Source organism: Ambystoma mexicanum, chromosome 5p (genome assembly GCF_040938575.1).
Source record: "Ambystoma mexicanum isolate Mex_15411 chromosome 5p, UKY_AmexF1_1, whole genome shotgun sequence".
Taxonomy (NCBI): Eukaryota; Metazoa; Chordata; class Amphibia; order Caudata; family Ambystomatidae; genus Ambystoma; species Ambystoma mexicanum.
In genome coordinates, this window is record NC_090930.1 from 1,017,661,762 (window position 1) to 1,017,682,510 (window position 20,749).

The 20,749-nt window shown below is 43.4% G+C and overlaps 1 protein-coding gene across 1 annotated transcript in view; it reads right to left on the reverse strand.

The window, feature by feature from the left end:
- The window catches only part of BMP6 (bone morphogenetic protein 6), a 561,752-nt gene that overhangs the window by 62,534 nt on the left and 478,469 nt on the right, over positions 1-20,749 (reverse strand). The window contains exon 5 of the mRNA XM_069613493.1: positions 6,276-6,352. Coding sequence (XP_069469594.1) covers positions 6,276-6,352 — 77 coding nt within the window. The remainder of the gene's footprint in view (positions 1-6,275; positions 6,353-20,749) is intronic.

A 20,749-nucleotide genomic window follows, 5' to 3' on the forward strand; every position in this document is an offset into this window, starting at 1 on the left:
GATCAAATCATCGGCTCAACAAATTAGACCAAACTTACAAGTCCTTCATTATTGACGGCAACGATATTAAAGTCTCCAAAGACACCAAGGCTCTAGGCGTCTATCTCGACTCCACGCTCTCCCTGACCAGACAAACTAATGCAGTTAGGTCAGCTTCGGCTTATACTTGCAAACTTATCACCGCCTGCAGACCCTTCCTAAACTCTACCAACTACATCACCCTCGCCAGAACACTTGTCATGGCCAAAATTGACTACTGCAGTGCTCTCTACCTTGGGACTAGTCAGTCTAATCTTAATAAATTGCAAACTGTACAAAACAATGCCTTAAGGGCAGCCTTAAACATCCCGAGACGTTCCCATATCTCCTCCATCAGATCGGACTTACGTTGGCTCCCGGTAAAACAAAGAATTGCCCTGAAAACCCTAGCCCTGACTCACAAATGTCTGAGCAACGACGCCCCACCTTACCTGTCCGCTCGCTTCACAGTGCACACATCCACTCGACCCACTAGAGCAGCCCAAACTCACAGCCTCATCGTGCCGAGATGTAAGCTCCAAAAAGCTGGTGGGTTGAGTTTCCCTGTCCTAGCTTCCAAACTTTGGAACACTCTGCCCACACCTATTAGAACTGAACCATCGTTCCACTCCTTCAAGAACAATGCTAAAACATGGCTGTTCTCCCAAGATCCACGATACCCTTACTCAGTCCAGTCTCCCTGTGTGGTACAGGACATGTATATACATCTCTGTGTGCTCTGTACTTGTATTATATTCTGTTAATGGTACCCCTCGGCTTATGTATATATGCTGTATATTCTGTAACTTACTGTGTAACTACTGTTTTATTGTAACATGTTTAAGAGTATGTTCCCGGTTGCCCCTGGTCCTGCTTTTCTGCGCTTTATAAATAAAATAAAATAAAAAAAATCAAATATACATATATTACAAGCAGACTGGCATTCTGAGTCATGATAAAACACAATTTGCTTAATCAGGGACTGTTCCATACCTTGAGGATAGACAATAGCCCAAACAAATGGGCATCAACAGATGTCAATGCTTTCCTATACCCTCTGGATCTGCCAAGATCCATCCTATTGCCTATCATAGTTAAACTTTAGATTGAACCACTGGGTGAACGCCCCGTCCCCAACCCATCAAGATCCACCAGTTTGCAATACTCAATATTACCTAAAGGTCAACTGTGTCAATGGCATCCACTTACTAAAACACAACCAACCATATACAGGCCTAGATGCTATGTCCCTGCCCCAAACTGAACGCCACATAGACGAAGTTCATTCTATTTAATAGCTCCATCACAAATTTGCTCCAAACCAAAACTAGCTGATGGGATTGAAATCAATAGATTCACCCCATGCTACATCTCTCCGGTTCACCACTGATAGTGAACTATCCTTGAATATTCAAATTGCCAAGTAAGAACTTTCGCACTTCCCTGATTCATGGAACCGTGCAAAGTGTATTGTTGCAGTGCAAAGTTTCGGGCAAAGTCATTTTGTAATGCAAAAATGTCTATGTGCTGACTTTGCCCAGACTTTGCAGGGCAAAAATACACTTTGCACAGTTCCATGAATCAAGGTTTGTGTCAGCAGTGCAAATTCACTTTGAACCGGGCAAATATTCCATAAATCGGGCCCAAGGAGTATAAGTTCCATGACTGCAATGAATAAAAAGTCATTGTGTAGCGTTACCAAGGAGAAGATGAAACTGTCCCTTTAAATTAGTATCCAATGGGCTGTGCTGAGTTTGTTGAAAAGGGATGACACGCCAGAGAGAGAGCGGAAGGCAGAGACAGACAGGGGAAGCGCCTGTGCGTAGAATTCCTTATCGAGGCGGAGCTGATTTGGAGCAAGGAGTCTGCATGCTCATGACAGCTCTGAACCGAAGCAGGAAACGCTGAAAGCCCAGCGGGTGCGAGGAGTAGAAAGCCAGGAAGGCTGTAGTGGAGAGCTTGGTGGTGGTGTGACTACGGAGGAATCGTGGTGGGCAGGCTGCCCCCTAACGACTCTAAAACCACCATAAGGAGGAAACAATTCCCAAATCAATTACCCCTAGTGGTATTGAAAAGCAGAGAAGGACACAGGAATGTATACAAAGCGGACGTTGCGGAAAGCAAACCGAGAATTAAACGGAAGGAAGAAGATGATTTGCAGTACCTGCAGGCACCGCCGCATCGGAGATGTTCACCTACAACACAGAATGTAATAGGGAGAACAGAAATGCCGGGAAGCCAAAAGGGAATCGTTATAGCCTCAGAGAAACTATCCCAGTATCTATAAATAAAGAGTGGAAAGCAAGCTAATAACTTCCAACTGTGTTAATGTGATGAAAAGAAGCACTGAGATCACAGAGAGTGAGAGGAGTAGAATTGGAGTATTACTACCCTGGGAAAAGGGGAAACTGAACATAACAGAGGGAGACTCCTGTGTAGTAAAGACCTGAGGGGTTCCTAGGATACATCTTATACAAGAACATTTAGAGTCTTCTAAAAAAGGGAAAAGGAGACCTACAAGAGCAAGGAAAAACACCATAGAAAAGGAGAGAAAGACTACCAATAACTTAAGGGAGTTACAAGAGTTATTCAAGAGGATAACACGATACTATTTATGGATTGTATAATAACTAGAACTTTAACATAAGAGAACATTAGTGCAAACACACAGCCACCGGGAGAAGGGAGTCATTCTCCTGGACTTAGTTATAATAGTGATAGGGTGAATAAGGTTCGTTTTTTTATACAGCAGACGTATTCTTTTGGACACTGGTTCACAACTGAAGAGCACCTTAGTTAGTAATTTAGGTAGAGAACATCCCACAGTGATAGGGAAAGGTAGGCTTTCTTTCTTTTTTGTTAGTAAACATATAGTCAACATTTCCTCAGAGTGTCTGTGTCCTTCTTCTGTTCTTTCACAAAGCCCACCTCAGATTTCATAACTGCTGTTCAATTGCTGGTCCTCTGGCACCTGGATAATGGAAACACTATTTGTAGATTTCCGAGCGGCCAATCTGTCCCCTGCCCTCCAAAGCCCTCCACCTTCTGTTGCCTGTCTCACCACAAGCTTGAAGAAATTCGACCAGATCACCACCACCCTTAGAGAACTACACTTACTTCCCCCCGGCCTGCCTCAACTTCAAGACTTCCTGAATATTTCCGTATCTTGCCTTTGCCTTTTTTGTCTTGCTTTTAATTCCACCCCTCTTTTTCATTTCTTTTCCACACATTGGGTGCAAGGGTGAACTGCGCTGCTGTGTTCTGTGTATCCTTTGCCGAGACTATAGCGTTGTTCTTATTAAAGTTGTTGTTAACAGATATTATTAATCATAGTTTGTTGGATGGCTTATTCTGTGACCATCAATGGGCTTTCTTACAAGTTTGGTGATCATTCTATTTGAATCCATTACTCAGCCACTGAAATTGCTGCCAAACTAATTTACTGAAGAAGGCTTGAGGAAAGAGGTGATAACAGCAGGAGCGAAGATGGAATATGTGGTGATAATCAAGGCGGGAATAAGACCTGGAGCCAAAGGTTGGCAAGTACAAGTGATGGAGGGGAGAGGTGCACAGAGGATACAAGAACAACAGATAAGGAGATCGGATTAGTGGAGGTGCTCAGACCAGAAGGAGGGCAGGACCTTGCGGAGGAGAAAGACTTCCTGAGGAAGGGTGAGGGGTGGAAATTAGAGCTTGTAAGTGATGCTGAAGCTGTGGTAACAGCAGAGGGGAGTGACACAGAGGAAGTAAGGAGGTAGCAAGGAGGTTCGAGAGAGTGAAAGGGAAAGAGACCAAGGCCTAGCAATCCAGAATAGGAGTGTCTGGTGGGTAAGATCGGCTTTGTGCAGGCCTAGATGGCAGGTGGAGGAAGAAGACCTGGCAGGGAGAGTATGGTCAGCTTAGAGAGGGGAAGGGGAAACACACTGTGCTCCAGAAATGCTGCTTGGAGGGGACCACCCTCTATATCTTCCTGTCAATCACAACCAATTACCCCCATGCTGAAGAATACTGGGAGCAACATTTATCTGGATTAAGGGACCCCCAAAAAACACAAATGGACCAAGGGAAGAAGATGGTTTGGGAACACCATGAGCCTGCAATGCTGGAAGAGGGAAGGTGCTGCAAACTCCTGGGAACACCAGGGCATGGAATGTTGATACCACTGACTGAGGGGTCTGGCAACCTGCCCATGTGGGGGTAACATTCCCCGGGAGAAAACCATCTGGACAGTTAAAGTTATTATCTTGACTTTATGTTTTTGGGGTAGCTGCATGGTAACCTTTAGTTTGTCCATATTGCACATATTCCCTAATAAACCCTAAAAAATAAAACCCTATGGCCATGCCATCCTGCTGTCCTACGTGACAGTAGCCAGTTTCTTCCCAAGTTGTCCTCTACTGGTGTGACCTGTGTGTTCTTCTGTTAACCTCAACAGGATGGAAATGCCTGCGCTTCCTCTGGTCACCTCCCCTGGAGGCCTGACATTGAGAAGGCAGAATCTTATCTTGCCTCTGTTCAGACATACAGTGGTCACTGACAATGCTACTCCTTGTGTCAATTCATTTTCAATTGGAAGACCTAACCCTTATTTTACTTTTAATCCTGAATCAAACAAGGATTACATTTGGCTGTGACCCTAAAGAATGCTTTATGAACATTAGCACTAATCAAAACCTTGAACTATTGGCATCATTGTTCTAGACATGACTATTCATGTAAGGAGGAGAGGCAGGCTACTGAGGAAGAGAGAAGGTCAAACAAACACATGAGGTGGTGAATGGCAGCAGGAGACATCTGATAGATTTCTCTAATTGTGCATGGGGCACAAGACAGACCTCCACACGTCTTCGGAGCCTCCAAACATCGAAGAAGAGAGGCTTGTGATGGCAGGGGTGAGGAATGTTTAAAAAGGTGAGCTCCTGCACAGAGGTCATTTTGGAATGTATGCATTATTCATAACTAAGAACAGTGTTGGTGGTGAGTGGAATGAATGAAGAATTGTGTCGAATGTCAGAGGTGCAGGCTGCACTAAGCTCTTCCAAAAGTCACAGCGCTCCCACAAGTCTACACCGTCCTCAACACTGCCTACATGTCAATGATTGTGGGGGATACCTGTGCTTGAGTCTGATTTAATGCATCTAGTGGATACCTTTGATGTGTATTAATACAGGATGGGCAGCATTACCATCCATGTATATAAGAAACTATGACAAACATCTTACCTCTAGTGATAGGATGGTCGCACCTCTAGACTCAGGTGGGAAGATCTGTTCCAAAGTCTATCAAACTGAATATCCACCCTGCATGACAGGCGGGATTTGTTAAAGGGTGTTCCACCATCATACCTGCTTCGTTTCTTCTCCCACTGGAGTAGAAGTGTGTAGAGTAAACATGGTCTCCCGCATGTTCTGCAGTTTCACTGATTTTTCAGCAGCAAACAATTAATCCAGTAAGTTAAATAAGCAACAGAGGTATTTTCTGGCACCCACATGTTACATTGATGTATCATGGGTGTCGGGATTGTCCAAATTGACCTCTTTAAGCGGTTACATGTCTTTATGAATGACTAATTTTATAACGAATGCACATATAACGAAAATTTTATAACGACAAATCATAACGATTTTTTTTTCTTTTTTTGGGGGGCGGTGCCCTCCAAACCCCCGTTTCCCACATCTAAAGACCCACCTCAACCCTTTCCTCACAAGAATGAACCCTTTACCCACCCCCACATACATTTTAATTATGTTTTTCATTATAAGTGCATTGCACATAACATTTGTGTTATAACGAGTGCACACCCTTTAACTATCTAGTTGTCTTTCTCAACAGCAATCAGCCTTTTTGGTGCCGAAAATGCAGATCATGGTCACTAACAAGGAAAGATTAAGGGCCCGATTCACAGAGCGATTTCCTATGGAATTACACCATTATAAAACGCTTATGTGAATCAGGCCCTAAGTTTGTCCAAAAGCAAGAATGCCCAAGTCTTATACCTCTGATAGACATGAAAGTGTAATGCGAAATCTGTTTTATCATTTTGTTAGAGGTCAGACATCTGGGCAAGTAAGGCAAAAGTCGATTGGTCTCCGATTGTGGGGGCAACATGAAGCAAAGACAATCTGTGTATAAGGAAGTCTCCACCTGTGCCAATTCTTGGAAGGGAGGTGGGGACTCTTAATGCTTACATTTGTTGAACTTTAATCTTTGACTTGATTCCTAAATGCATTAGTCGCTGCAATTGAACTCTGGCTCACCTGCCATCCCAACTCTTGAAAGCTGACATAAAGCTCATGCCTCCGACATGATGTTTTAAGGTCACTGCTGTTGTAATCTGTCAGAGGAAAACAAATAGAAAAGTGAAAAACAAAAGTACATTATTGTCATTTATTTTAACATGCACATGTGCTTTACATCCAGTAGAACAAAATATCGTACTAGATAGATAAAGGAATATTAATATCGCAAGGCTCCATGCTAATGCTACATGACCCATTGCAAGAACATTTTGATCCAGAAGTAGAATTCTGTAGGACCTCTCCTTTTTTCTCTCACATATGCTTTAGTTATGCTTTCTCCATTATCTCCCTTTTTTGTAATTTCTTCTGATAATTGTTTACAGGTAAATGGTCCCTGGAATTGCCGTAATGGAAACCAGTTTGTATCTCTATTTTGCACTCTTGGTATATGTTATGTTACCAGACTTTTATACTGTGCACAATCAACACCCGAATAGTCTCAGGGTGCCTTGGTTGTCTGGAGGGTGGCATATTGTGCCGCCCACCGGGTACTCAGATATTAGTGTGCAGAGGAAACGGAAGTGGAAGAAGAACAATTTGATTCATCCCAATTTCATTCTTCCCAGAAGTTCAACCAACAATCAGCTGAGGTAGCATCCTGGGATGAATCAAATTGCTGACAATAAAATGATGTTTATCCCATTGGAGAATTGCTGTGGAACCCCTGACTTTAGTCAAGTCTATAGAGGGCTAATTTGATGTTAACCCCATGCAGGCATTGCTCTGCAATAGGCAGAATAGCTGGCATAGCAAGTCAAATGACGGCCAAGACCTTCCATTCATTACGGGCACCCCAGCAGTATAACCTTGAACGGATGGGATGAGGCAAGAAAACATGTGGGACTGCATAGGAAATTGTCAAGGCCCCACCCTGGCATAAGGGAGACGAACCTGCACTAATACAAAATCAGTACCTCTGTGTGTGAGAAGAACTATATGACGAGAAGCAATAAAAAAAACAAAGGTATACCATAGGAAATGTTCCACCCACAGTGGTGCAAGTAAATCCCGAACCGAACCCAGACTCACAATATTACCAAAAAACAGTGCGGTCTTCAAATCTGCAGACAAGAATGTCAGGCGCTAGAAGAGTGCTCCCTGAGACAGTGAGCAGGATGGTTTTGCTTTGTCCAGGTTGTGCTGTCTAAAAGTTCCACCTTTTGCTGTCCATTTTTCTAATGTACTTTCTTGTGCAGTATGCTCACCTCTTAATGAAGGACATTTGCTCCAATATCTAAGGTTTAGCATAAGGATTTCTCCCAATAATACTTGAAAAGATCGACTTGGTGTTGACCTCATTGTCCCCACTTGAAACCCTTAATACTGTACTTTGAATTACCCTCATCTTCCACTTCTGATAGTACCTTTTCACAACATACATACGCTACTTATACCCACACACCAATTTGAACCTGATATGGCATTCATCAAATGAATTATAAGTTTACATTTTACAATACAGTAATTTCACTTGCTAATTCCAGAAACATTTTCAATCCAACAGGATACCTAATTATTTACTTCCTTGGTTTGTTGATTTTCTAATACTGTTTCTAAGCTTTCTTCTGTTTTCCTCCAACTAAATACTATAGCCTGTGTTTTTGTCAAGGATACTTTTAAAGCAATGCTCTATTATGCTTAGGGCATTTTGTAACTTTTCCTGCATTATTTTAACACAATTGTCTGCAAAGAATCCTACTTTCCAAGTACTTTATACAAACAACTCAATAAGAAGAACATTTATCATTATTTTGAAAAGAATTGGACTTTTTATATAACCCTAGGTGTAACATTTTCCATTGTATATTTTCTTGACATTATCCTATTTATTTGACATACTAATCATTTGACTCCTACTAATTTATCATACGGTTCCTTCCAAACCATGTGTCACAGGATGATCATGGGTGGGTCACAAAACATAGGCTAACACTCGGTAAGACTTTACCAAAACAAGAATGCATTTGATCCCAGAAGGGAATATATCACTTCTGGGCAGATCAGTATGCATAAAGCAAAAATGTTACAAATGTCTCTGGTGGGTTCACATCAGAGGCTTGTCCGACTTCCATGGAAGAACCATGATCTTTGTCTTTGGGTTGAGGGTTTCCAGTGATTCCCAACCTGCTTCAGTGGGTCTGGTTGCTCTGGGATCTTCCATGGATTGACACTGCAGTGCTGGCACGGTCTTAAGGTGTAGTCCAGATCATTGAGGCAGTTGCCAAGGTTCTTGAGGAGTCATGACAGATCCCAGGGCTTTTAGCCAGAGGGGGCTGTTGGTTAGGCCTCTGTTCTCATCCCTGCATGTCCCAGGGGACAGCCGCACTTGGTAGGGTCTACATATGCTTCCTTCCCCTCAGTGATGCTGCACTGACACTGCTCGCCATTAATTGCTTCCATGTACCAGTTCTTTTGTCTGCTGGAACCTGCCAATTCCCTATGAATAAGGGGTTACCTGGTTTTACTCTCCTCTGCACGTGTGTTTTAAGTATCTCCACCCTCTAGCTGCTACTTTTCTTCTCCAGATGCCTCCTAGAGGTTGAAGTTTGTCATCGCCACTGTCTACCTTCCCTCTAGGAACCCTTCTCACAGATGGCAACCCTCTTCTAACAAACCACTTATGGCATTCTCAATATGCCCTTTTCTCATCCAAACACTTATCTCCAGCTTCTACTCAAACACAAACCACCTGGAGACTTTTCAGGGCTGCCTTCACACCCAAATTCTCCTCTCCCCTAAGGTGGAGTCTAGTGAAACTTGCAACACCGGGGTGGCTTGGTTTTGTATTGACTCATGTGCTTATGGCCATGTGGTCTGTGAGGGTGTGCGCTGAATGTTATTTAAGGCCAGCTGCCATTTTGAATATGAAACTGTGGCTGACTATGTGAGAGTAGCCCTCCTTCCCTGGAAGCTGTGGGTTTGTTTGTTTCTTTCCAGCAGCCTCTGGTTTGTCAGTGTGTACGACTGGGGGCAGTAAGTTCCTAGATAAGCATTTCTGCTCTGGAAAGCTTTTGACATGGAAGAAATTATACTTTGTGCCAACCTTGGCATTCGTTGTAATTGTCAGGCAACGGGAAGGACACAATGGGCCTCATTACAAACATGGTGGTCTGGGAACTACGGTACCGGTAAGCATGCCGGTACTGTAGTTCCCGGGCCGCAATGCTATGGGCTGTGCTCGCGGGTGCCTGACAGCCCGCCAGGTTTTTCCTAGCGGGCTGACTGGCACCCGCGAGCACAGCACGTCGGATGCACCGGCACAACTCTGCATGTGCCGGTGCATCCGACGTCCCCATCCCCATTCAGCCCTATGGGGCAGAACGGGGTTGAGGAGGCCCTTGATTCCGGCACCCGAAAATGGGCAAGTACCGGGTCCGCCTAACTCTGCATGACCCGGTTCTTGCCCATTCACGGGTGCCAGAAAAAATGCAACGGCACGGCTACCGCCAGAGTTGTAATGAGGCCCAATGTATCTGCATAAGTACTGCAAACCATGCTGGGAGTGCCTTCCTTAATTGTCCATGTTGTAACTGTGCCTGCGTCAGTCTCATGGGAAGTGATGATATGCATGCTGCCTGTGTTTGCGTGTTTTCTCTGTTGCCGCTGCAAAAGAAATTAAATAAACACTGCTCATGACTTTCTGTTTCCCCGGCAATGCTGCCGTAGAGCACAATGGGCCTCATTACGAGGTTGCCAGTCTGGTAACAATGGTACCGGTATGCTTGCCAGGACTGCTGTTAACGGACCGGCAAACTCTGAGTTGTGTCGTGGGTGCCTTTCATTCTGCCAGGTCTGCCCTAGCAGAATAAAAGGCACCCGCGAGCACAGCATGCCTGTAGCACCGGCACCGTTATGAACGGTGCCGGTGCTACAGGCTTCCCCATGAGCCCTATTAGGCTGAAATGGGAATGGGGATCTACCTGCACCCGCGAAAGGGCAATTACCGGGTCCGGCGGGGTCAGAATGCCGGTATGGAGGTAGCCTTGCCGCTCTTAATGGCAAGGCTACCTCCAACCTCGTAATGAGGCCCATTGTTTACAATGTATCTTTTACATTCATTTACGAGATTGGAGCTAGTGCCATTGGTTTGTATGCTGTACATTGGTTAAATGTTCTCACTGTTTTTAATATTGAGAGACGTATTCCCTTTTTTCATTTGCTTGGTAAAGTCCCAGTGCAGCATGTTGGTTTATATAAGTCTAGTGTTACTTGTTTAATTTTTAGCAATAAAAAATTATAATAGTAATAACTAATGGCTTCTTAGCCAGGGTTTGCCGCTTCCTTTTTCCACTTGCATCTTCTAATTCTTGCAAGGTAAATGGTATATTTGTATATTTTTCAAATTCCTCCTAACTTGCAACTTTTCCACTTGTGATGTCTTTAATATTCTCTATATTATCTTTTCTCTCTTAATTCAAAATGTGATTTTATGGTATACAATGGTATTTAGTAGACAGAAAAACAACTGGCGGCAAAAGAACATCTAACCGACGAACTATAATACATTGTCCACCTTCAGATGGAAAAAACCCAGATTGGACAAGGAAAGGGAGGAAGGGACGGGGCCCCAGTGGCACTATCTGACCCCCACTGGCTGGATCCCCCCAAGAATGTCCCCAATTGGTGGACAGAGTGAGAGATGGAATCAGCTAAATGTGCACATGGACCTGCCCAATTTTACTGACAAAAACCCAGAGTGCATGCCCACAAAGGTTGGGCAAGGGAGGGAAATGAAGGCAAAGAAAGAGTTGGCTGGACCTTAATGGCTGCAGGGGGGCAACGCTGGTTGAAGAATACAGCCCAAGATATCAGGTCCATAGCCATGGGCACAGGTCTCCTGACCAATGATCAGAAGCAGTTCCATCTTCCCGTTCTTCATGACAGGTTCCCCCGTTTATCCAGCAGGTCTCCCCGCAGACTGCACTCGCTGTGTCGGCCCCGGTGCTCACCCTGAAACAACACACACTGCCATCCAGTTTCAGCATCTCCCATCTTGTGCCGCCTCCACCCGGGACCAATCGGCGAACAATCTGACACTGTGCTCCTTTCTCCAGCTCACCGCCTTACATCTTTTCCTTTTCTTTATTCAGAAGGTTCACTGAGCATTCCACCAAATACCTGCAATCTTATTCACTCCCTTCACTTCCGAAATAGGAAATGTATCATGTATTTCTCCATGCAAAACCTCTACTAAATATTTGAAAACTGTCTCTAAATTCCCATGCTCCAATCTATGTGTAACATACACTTGACGTTCTTCCTCAAATTGGCTCCACTCCATTTTCATCGAATTTAATGTTTTCATAATTACTTCTTCACCTTTAACTACAGCTCCATCTAAGTTCACAGTAATGCGAAAATGATCACGTCCCATGTCGTTCACTTTAATTATCTTCATTAACTACGTCTGGTTGAAGTAGTTGTTGCCAAAGTAAGATGACTAAAGGTCCACTTTCTTGTACTAACATGAATATGCGTCCCATTTCTTTAATTCATAACAAATACATTCAGATTTCCCATTAACTTTGCAATCAGTTTCCCATTCACATCTGTTAATTCATTACAGCCTGTTTAATTATGACTATTCAAACATTCACAAAAGAGCATTTTACCTCCTTGTCCCAAAACACCTTTCAGATTGTGAATGTTAGCATGCCCACACCTAGATAGAATTGTGAACATTAGCCTGCGTCGCATCTAGATAAGATTGTGAATGTTAGCATGCCCACACCTAGATAGAATTGTGAACATTAGCCTGCGTCGCATCTAGATAAGATTGTGAATGTTAGCATGCCCACACCTAGATAGAATTGTGAACATTAGCCTGCGTCGCATCTAGATAAGATTGTGAATGTTAGCATGCCCACACCTAGATAGAATTGTGAACATTAGCCTGCGTCGCATCTAGATAAGATTGTGAATGTTAGCATGCCCACACCTAGATAGAATTGTGAACATTAGCCTGCGTCGCATCTAGATAAGATTGTGAATGTTAGCATGCCCACACCTAGATAGAATTGTGAACATTAGCCTGCGTCGCATCTAGATAAGATTGTGAATGTTAGCATGCCCACACCTAGATAGAATTGTGAACATTAGCCTGCGTCGCATCTAGATAGGATTGTGAATGTTAGCATGCACGCACTTAGGTGAAACTTGAATGTTAGCATGTGCCAAACTTAGAATTGTGAACATTAGCCTCAACACATCTAGATAGGATTATGATTGTTAGCATGCCCACACTGAATTGTGAACACTAGCCTGTGCTGCATCTAGATAGGATTGTGAAGGTCAGCAAGTGCTACACTTAGACAGAACTGTGAATGTTAGCATGTTAAATGTCAGGTAACCCGCTAACCAAAATAAGCTCAAACTCTCTGCATACTTATCTCACTCAAAAAACTCACACAACCATCTCTCGCAAAACAAGCCGCACGCACTTCACAACACTGCAACAACACATAAACTGGACCAACAGCACACACGGACTGACACCGATCCAATACTCGCACCAGAGCTCAGCACCCGGTGTATACCGAGTTGAAGCTGCCAACAGAACACCACTCCTCTCACTATCCTACTCCCTCTTCACCTTACTAACCCATCCCACCTTGTCGTTTACAGATCCACCACAGAGCCTGGGGACCAACTCTGTTGGTGACGGTGCGCGGTACACATACCTTTAACATTTAACATTTCCTCCTTTATCATATTCTTGCATTCCCTAAATATATATATATGGTTACAAACAATTTAATATTATGCTGAGTGTTTGTTGTGAACAATTAAATAAGCACCAAGCTGTTAGGGAGAATTCTCAAAAATGTGCAAATTCCTCCCACCTTAGAGCCCTCCAGCTCTTTTTGCTAAACTTTGGGACTTGAACTTTTCAATTTAATGTGTTTTCTGTGTTTGTTTCTTTTAGTTATGGAGTCTAGCCAACTCCATAGGCATCATCTTTTACAATTGTGTCACAAAGCATCTTAGTCCAGTGCCACAGGGTAGTCTTCCAGATTTCCCAAGGTTTATATACCTTCTCTGGGATCAATTACTTTTTCCCAGAGCAGTAAAGTGAAATTGGCTTTACTTAGCATTGTACTTGCTAGACCCAGCACACCCTATCTTACAATAGAGTGCTGGAGGGGTTATTTAGTATCCCCTGTGTTTAAGTGCTCATGTAACATTTTGTATGTTACCCTTTCCTCAATTGACTGGCTGGTGGCAGTGGTTTCGTTTGGAACTACCTAGGTTTGCATTTACTGCGACTGTTCGCGGACCCGGTTCTTTTTTGCCAGGTCTTTGTGGAAAGGTCCTTCTAGAGAGCTTCTCTGCGCGCCAAACCAGGTTTGGTCTCTTTGTTCATTTCGCTTTTGGCAGGGTTTCAGGAGTGAAAGGCAGGAAGTGAGGGAGGTGCCCAAAACTCCCTGTGCTTAGTCTCGTAGGAGACCCAACTGCACTCTGTGGTGACTGGCTGGCTGACTGTCCGGCAACGACAGCCACCCTGCTGGGTGAGTGACAGCAAGGCTGGAATGAATGGGAGAGAACTGAATAAAAGGCAAGTCTTTTGGCTTGGAAGGTAGAGTTGACCACTGGATGAAGGAACCGAGGAAGAGCTCGAAAAGGATGCCTGCTGCAACTCCTGGACCGTTGGTTTCCCCAGTGAAGCCCTGCTGCAGTGACTACTTGCCAAGTTTGCATTGACAGAGAAGCCCTGCAAGGAAGACTTCTCCCTTTGAGTTGGTGGGACCAACCAACTTCCAAATAAGCCACCTGGACACCCATCTCAGAGCTGGTTGAATTTCCTCAGAGTTGCTGCAGGAAACCGTAGAGTCAGGGAGTGGGACACCAGATTGTGTGCGTTGCTTGCAAGCTGTCTAAAGCTTTTGGAAGATCCTAAGGACTCACACAAAGCAGGACTGACCAAGCCTGACCCCCCTCAGTCGAGTGTGGGACCTCAGATGTGAGGAAGGTCCACCTTGACAGCCAGGAACCGCACTTATTGCTATTTGCTGTACCGCAAGGAGCTGAAACGCGAAACAGCCACTAAGAGTAATGTTTGCCAGTTGCCAGTTTTGACAGTACTGGTGTAGTGCAGGAGTCCCCCGACGTCCTCCCTCTTATCCCCATGACTGAGGCCCCGAAACAGTGAGATCTGCAGAGCTGTACAAGAACAGAAGTCATCAGCTGCATCTTTTCTTCTTTACCAAGGTACTGTAAAACAAGTCTGAGAGAACTTACCTCTTCCTGTAGAATTGCTTGTAACTTCCACAACTCACAAGTCTAATCAGCTTGTGGCCCTACATTTGATTCTTCTTTTCTTCAAAGACTCCTAAGAACTTGTGCAAAGACATTTCCATTACTTACCAGAAGTGCTTTATCCTATCCAAGACTTTTGCCCATTGACTTTGGCTTAACCTATTGAATTGAATGACTCTTCTAGTGAAGTCTAAAAGTATTTGCCCTGCTTATGAATAGTGTTCTGAATGCCAACAGTAAGATATTAATGTCCACAGCACCCTTGTTACTGAAGTCACCTGTGGGTGTAGGTTGTGTCTGTGGGCCATCCCAAAAGGGTCTTGTCTGATTCAGAAACTCAAAGTGTACAGTATTAAAGTATATTTGTGTGTTACTATTCTATTGCTCCCTTCTAAAGAAGGCTTTATAACTGACTGATAAATACATTATTAATTGTTTATGCAAGAAACCTTGAGTGTGAGAGTTTATTTGAATACCTGTAACTGTGAATCTTTGTGTAACTCCACTACTGCTCACATTTCCCCCCTTGAGATAAGCCAGGCTGCTCAACACGCTAACAAAACTGTGTTGTACAAGCTTATACCAAAGGTTGGGTTGCCTATACATGTAGTCATAGTTACTTGTAGTGTTCCCAAAGGGTACTGCATTCAAACGTTGCCTAACGCAAGCCCAGTGTGAATTGTCACTTGATTATTCAAGCACACAACCCATTATATCCTGACATATTTGTCAAATAAAGAGATCTGTGGTCATTCTTATGTTCCCCAAATGCTACTTGCTTTCATGCAAATCAGTCAGGATCATTCATCAGGGCTATTTGCCCTCTTCCACTTTCTCATAGGGGTATTTTGAAAGACTAAAATAGGAGAGTGCCAGACTGCTCATTTTGGAATGATAACCTTCCATCAGAAAACAATAGCTATTCTATATTTTGATAATACGCTTTGCTTAGTAAGATAAGTGGACCATGCTTATTATGTCTATAATAAATAGTGAAAGTGATTAACAGAAATTAACATTGAACATTTTCAAAAAGAGCCATGCCAGCCAGCGTAATACAACACCATTATGATTTTCTATGCTCTATTACATCATGCACTGTTATACCATGTTGGACTACCTACCTTTTTTGCTGTACAACACTGCTATATCATTGATTGGCTAGCAGTGGGTCAAATGACCCAAGCCAAACCAAAAACTTACCTACTGATAGAATGGACAATGACGGGCACCAATCCAAGGTCCAAAGAGGAGAAGGGCCATTGGTGAGGACTTTCAGGCTGATGTACTTGAGCATTGAGAGTGGGGTTGCAATGCACCAGAAGGTTGAATAAAGTTCCCCATGGAGGATTGTTGAATGTTTGGGTGCATTTTCCACCCACTCCCCTGATTATCGGGATCCACTTTCCCGAAGCACTCTTAAATTGGTTCGCAGTGGGCTATGTGACTCTGGGCCCCAGGCATAGTCTGCTCATACATTAGGTAAGGGACATCACCTGAAAGGGCCCACTCACTCAAAGACCTGCTAAAGCTATACATTCCCCCATTGTGGTTTTGCTCCTAGGCACATCCCACAGCGATTATGTTCCCAGATGTGTCCTACTGTGATTTTCCCACTGTGAGTTTGATCCAAAATACACCCCAGTGCGATTTTGTTCCTAAATACAACTCATTAATTTTGCAGGTAGATTTTATTTTGCTTCTACTACCATTCTATTGTGAATTTACTCCTAGGTACATCACACTGTGATTTTGCTCCTAGTCTACATCACACTGTGATTTTACTCCTAGGTACATCACACTGTGATTTTGCTCCTAGTCTACATCACACTGCGATTTTACTCCTAGATACATCACACTGTGATTTTGCTCCTAGTCTACATCACACTGTAATTTTACTCCTAGGTACATCACACTGTGATTTTGCTCCTAGTCTACATCACACTGTGATTTTGCTCCTATTCTACATCACACTGTGATTTTGCTCCTATTCTACATCACACTGTGATTTTGCTCCTAGGTACATCATACTGTGATTTTACTCCTAGGTACATCACACTGTGATTTTGCTCCTAGTCTACATCACACTGTGATTTTACTCCTAGGTACATCACACTGTGATTTTGCTCCTAGGTACATCACACTGTGATTTTGCTCCTAGGTACACATCATTATGATGTTGCTCTTAGATTCACCCCTACTTGAGGTTGCTCCTAGACTCATCCCACTGTGATTGTATCCCTTGTGATTTTGCTCTTAAGTACATTCAACCGTGATTTTGCGCCTAGGCCCCATACTTGTTTTGTTCCTAGATATAGCCCACTGTGATTTTGCTCTCTTTCATTTTGCGTCTAGGTACACCCCACTGTTATTTGCTCATAGGTATATCCACTGCCTTATATAGCCGTTATGATTTTGCTCCTAGGTACAGCAGATTATGGTTTTGTCCATTCTGATTTTGCTCCTAGGTATGCACCCCACTGTGATTTTTCCCATTGTGATTTTGCTCCTATAAACATCACCCTGTGATTTAAGCAATTTTGATTTTGTGCCTCGGTACATCATATACCATATTTGCTCAAAATATATTTGCTCCTTGTTGAGCCTACTGTAAAGCACTTCCTTTGCATTACCTGTTCCTTAGTTGGTCCACAGTGTTTTATCCCCTCCATTCCCATTACAATATCTGCTTGCTGGTCTTTCCACTGTCATACCATCTCTACAGTATCTCCACTGTAATATCTGCTCCATGCGACTTGCCTGTGCTGTTTGCTCGCTACTGTTCACACTGTGATACCGACTCCTCTGTAGAGTGCACTGACCTGTCTGCGACCTCCCAACCACTTTGGTATCTGCCCCTGCACGTTGCAGGGCACAAATACCCTGGCCAGCACATGTATCCTCCCCACTTTCTCAAGTTTTATTTTTAGTACAGTTCCACAAACGATCGGGAACAGTCTCCCCAGAAGCTTAGAAGATGATTGCAAAAGGATGTAAAGTTAGCAGAACCTGAGAAGGTGAGGGTCTCAAGAAATCGCCCCTCCACTAACACAGTGAAAGTAATTGAACCCTCATAAGAAACACCGACCAATCAGATAACTAGAGACAGATGAAGGAGGAGGTCATCACAGGTGGATAAAGGTGGAAAGAGGAGGATGATGATGAGAGTAGTGAACAGGAAGATCCAGATTTAGGAACCAGCATTGGCCAAACCACGTTGGCTAGTGGCTGCAAGGGGTGTCGAGAAGTAAACGGCAAAACCAGTGGGCCAGGAAGTGGAGTCCAATAAAGGTACTAGGGGCAGTGAAGCTGAATGCTTTGTGGACATGGGCCCAGAAACTGGTAGGGCCAAGGTCTTAACAGCCAAGGGAAACAAAGAGACATGAAAGAGAAAAGGGACAGTCTACTCGGGGGCCATAATCCGGGTTCTGGTGGAACTGGCGAACTCACCAAAGATAACTAGGGAAACATGCCTGCAACAAAACCCAAGAGAGACAGAGTAAAGCCTTCAGAATCCTATTGGAGATTCTGGTGGGCCTGGCAAGCCACCAAGGAAACTAAATGACACTTGCTCACCGAAAATCCAATACAGGGGGATTATAGAAAGTCAGAGCCAGAAAGGCTCCCTGAGAACCTGAACCAAGGGGATTCACTGAAAATTCAATGTAGCAAGTGCTCACCAAATTGCATGTGCCTGTGGAGGGCTCTTGTGAAACCAGAGCCTGTAATCTAGATTGACCGGAGTTGAACTGAGCTGGGTGACAGCTCAGAACCTGGAACACTGCCCTTGGCTGGGGGCAGTGGGGCTTGACAATGAACACGGGACAGATGCGGAAGATATCATCTGGAAACCAAACAACTAGCATTTAGAAAAGCCACCATTTCCACAGTCCAAAAGTGCCAGCGTTTGCCCTGCAACAACTGCCCAGGAAGACACGTTTTCACCCGTATACAAGAAATACCACCCCAGAGGGTAAACGCTTGCTGGCAACAACTACCAAGGGATTCCGAAAGTGTTGATCCGCAGAAAATTGTAAGTGACTATGTATTGCCCTTTCAGAAGAATCCTATCCCGACCACAAGTCCAGCAAACATTCCTCCCACTTGCTTTGATATTCTTTTTAAGAGAAATATACATATTTGGTTCCCCTCTTACTCCAACCCCTTTTGGTCGTCTACATAAAAGGTTTTGGTAAATCTGAAAACTGCCTCTTAATCCCTTCTACGTGGATACTGAACTCATTTACTAATATACTGAAATCGCAACCCCCAAATGGACTGAACCATGCCATATGTTTCTCACAAATAGACTAATTAACTTACACTTAGACTTAATTACTTTTAAGAATGTGCTATGGAATTAAAGTGTGTACAAACAAGTTTATCAGTGATTTTGCTGTTTATATGATTTTTATGTTTTACCGTAATATATTTTCATTGGCTGCAACGTTTCTGTGCTTCATGATGTTTGCATATTTTTATGGCTAAGCCGAAATAAAATAAATCATTATAATAAAATCGAGTAATTCATGATGAATAGACTAAAAACTCATGATATGCTGTGTCAAAACAGCCACACATCCATTCCTTGGCCTAATGAGAAGGGAGCCTGTCCCATCTGACAGCAACATTCAAAAACCTTGGATGCATCATGGACATCAGCCGCACACTTGAACCCCAAGTTAAAGCCATAGTAAGAAGCTATTTCTACAACTCAGAGCCATCCGGTGCAGAGCTGACATTCACATAAAGAGGCACAGCAACCATTATGCTAGTACTTTCCAGGCTGGATTACGTCAATAGACTCTAGCCAACATATTTGCTAACACTCCTACAAAGAGCTCAAAACATAGCAGCTAGCCTTCTCCTATGTCCAGAAAGATGGGAACACAGCACCCCAACTATCTCAACACTCCACTGGCTCCCGGTGAAAGGCAGTATCCTATTCATAAATAAGCCTCCCAGTTTTATGGTATTTATTTTTTCAACATTTTCGGCTGCATTTATCCATATTTATTTTTTTGTTACCTTAGCTCTACTTATCCATATTTATATTTGCTCTGTAAAAATATAAATGTATGTGTATAACTAGTGCTTTTATGCATTAATTCAAATAATAAATGTAGCATTTTCATGTCTGTAATGGGAAACTCAAAGAGCTGGGTTCTTGTACATCAAGCCAAGATACATTTTCACTTTAAAACCAAACAGCTGCTCCTCATGATGATGATGTGATTAACCTATCTGCAGCCCTTTCAGCTATTTCAGAGACATAAACAACGTTTGTATAAATACAATAAATACAAATACAAATACATTGCGATACTATGCACAGTTATTGTCCTTGAAGGCATAATTGAAGACCTAATGAAAACATGTGAATGTCTGTTTTTTTCAGTTTTTTACAAATGAACACTAAAAGTAATCATAGTGATTTCCGTCTGTATTTATGTGTAAAAAAAATAGTAAAAACTGACCATTGACCACTGATCAAAGACCTGACCATCGGATCATCAGAGTCTAACACCCATGTCGGGCTGGGACCCAACAGACAAATCAGAATGCAGACACATGCCAAAGACCAGATCAATTGGCTCTTTGCAGCATCCTAGTGATTATGAATTTCAACCCAAAATACATACAGTGTCGCCTACTTCACAAACAAGCACACACTACAGTCCAGATGCGTTCAGGTCAGTGTCCGCCATGCAAACAAATACAATGATGCACAATGCTTAAAAGAATAACACCCTCTGCCATTGGGACAATATTTCCAACTCCTCCCCATATGTAGATCAGACACAAAACATCAACACTTTGCAACTACTGTGCAAAGACCGACATTGCAACCAAAAAGATAGTAGCATAAATAGCCCATCAAACAGCTCAGCACCTCCGATACTGGCGTACTTAAGCCTACCACTAAATCATCATCGTAAATGACACCAAGCACAGCAAAAACATACAAGTCTTCCGAATAGCAATGTTACAGGACTTCTCGCTTCAGTCCGGTGGCAGGCTGGCTCCCTATGGGGTCGGTCCAGGCTGAGAACTCCAGGCAGGACTACTCAAGAGTCTTTCTAACTACCACTCCCTCCCCCAACTTACCTAATCACTTTTCAGTCTACTATTACCTCTATATTAGATCCACATGACCACCTCACTAAGCCACTCAG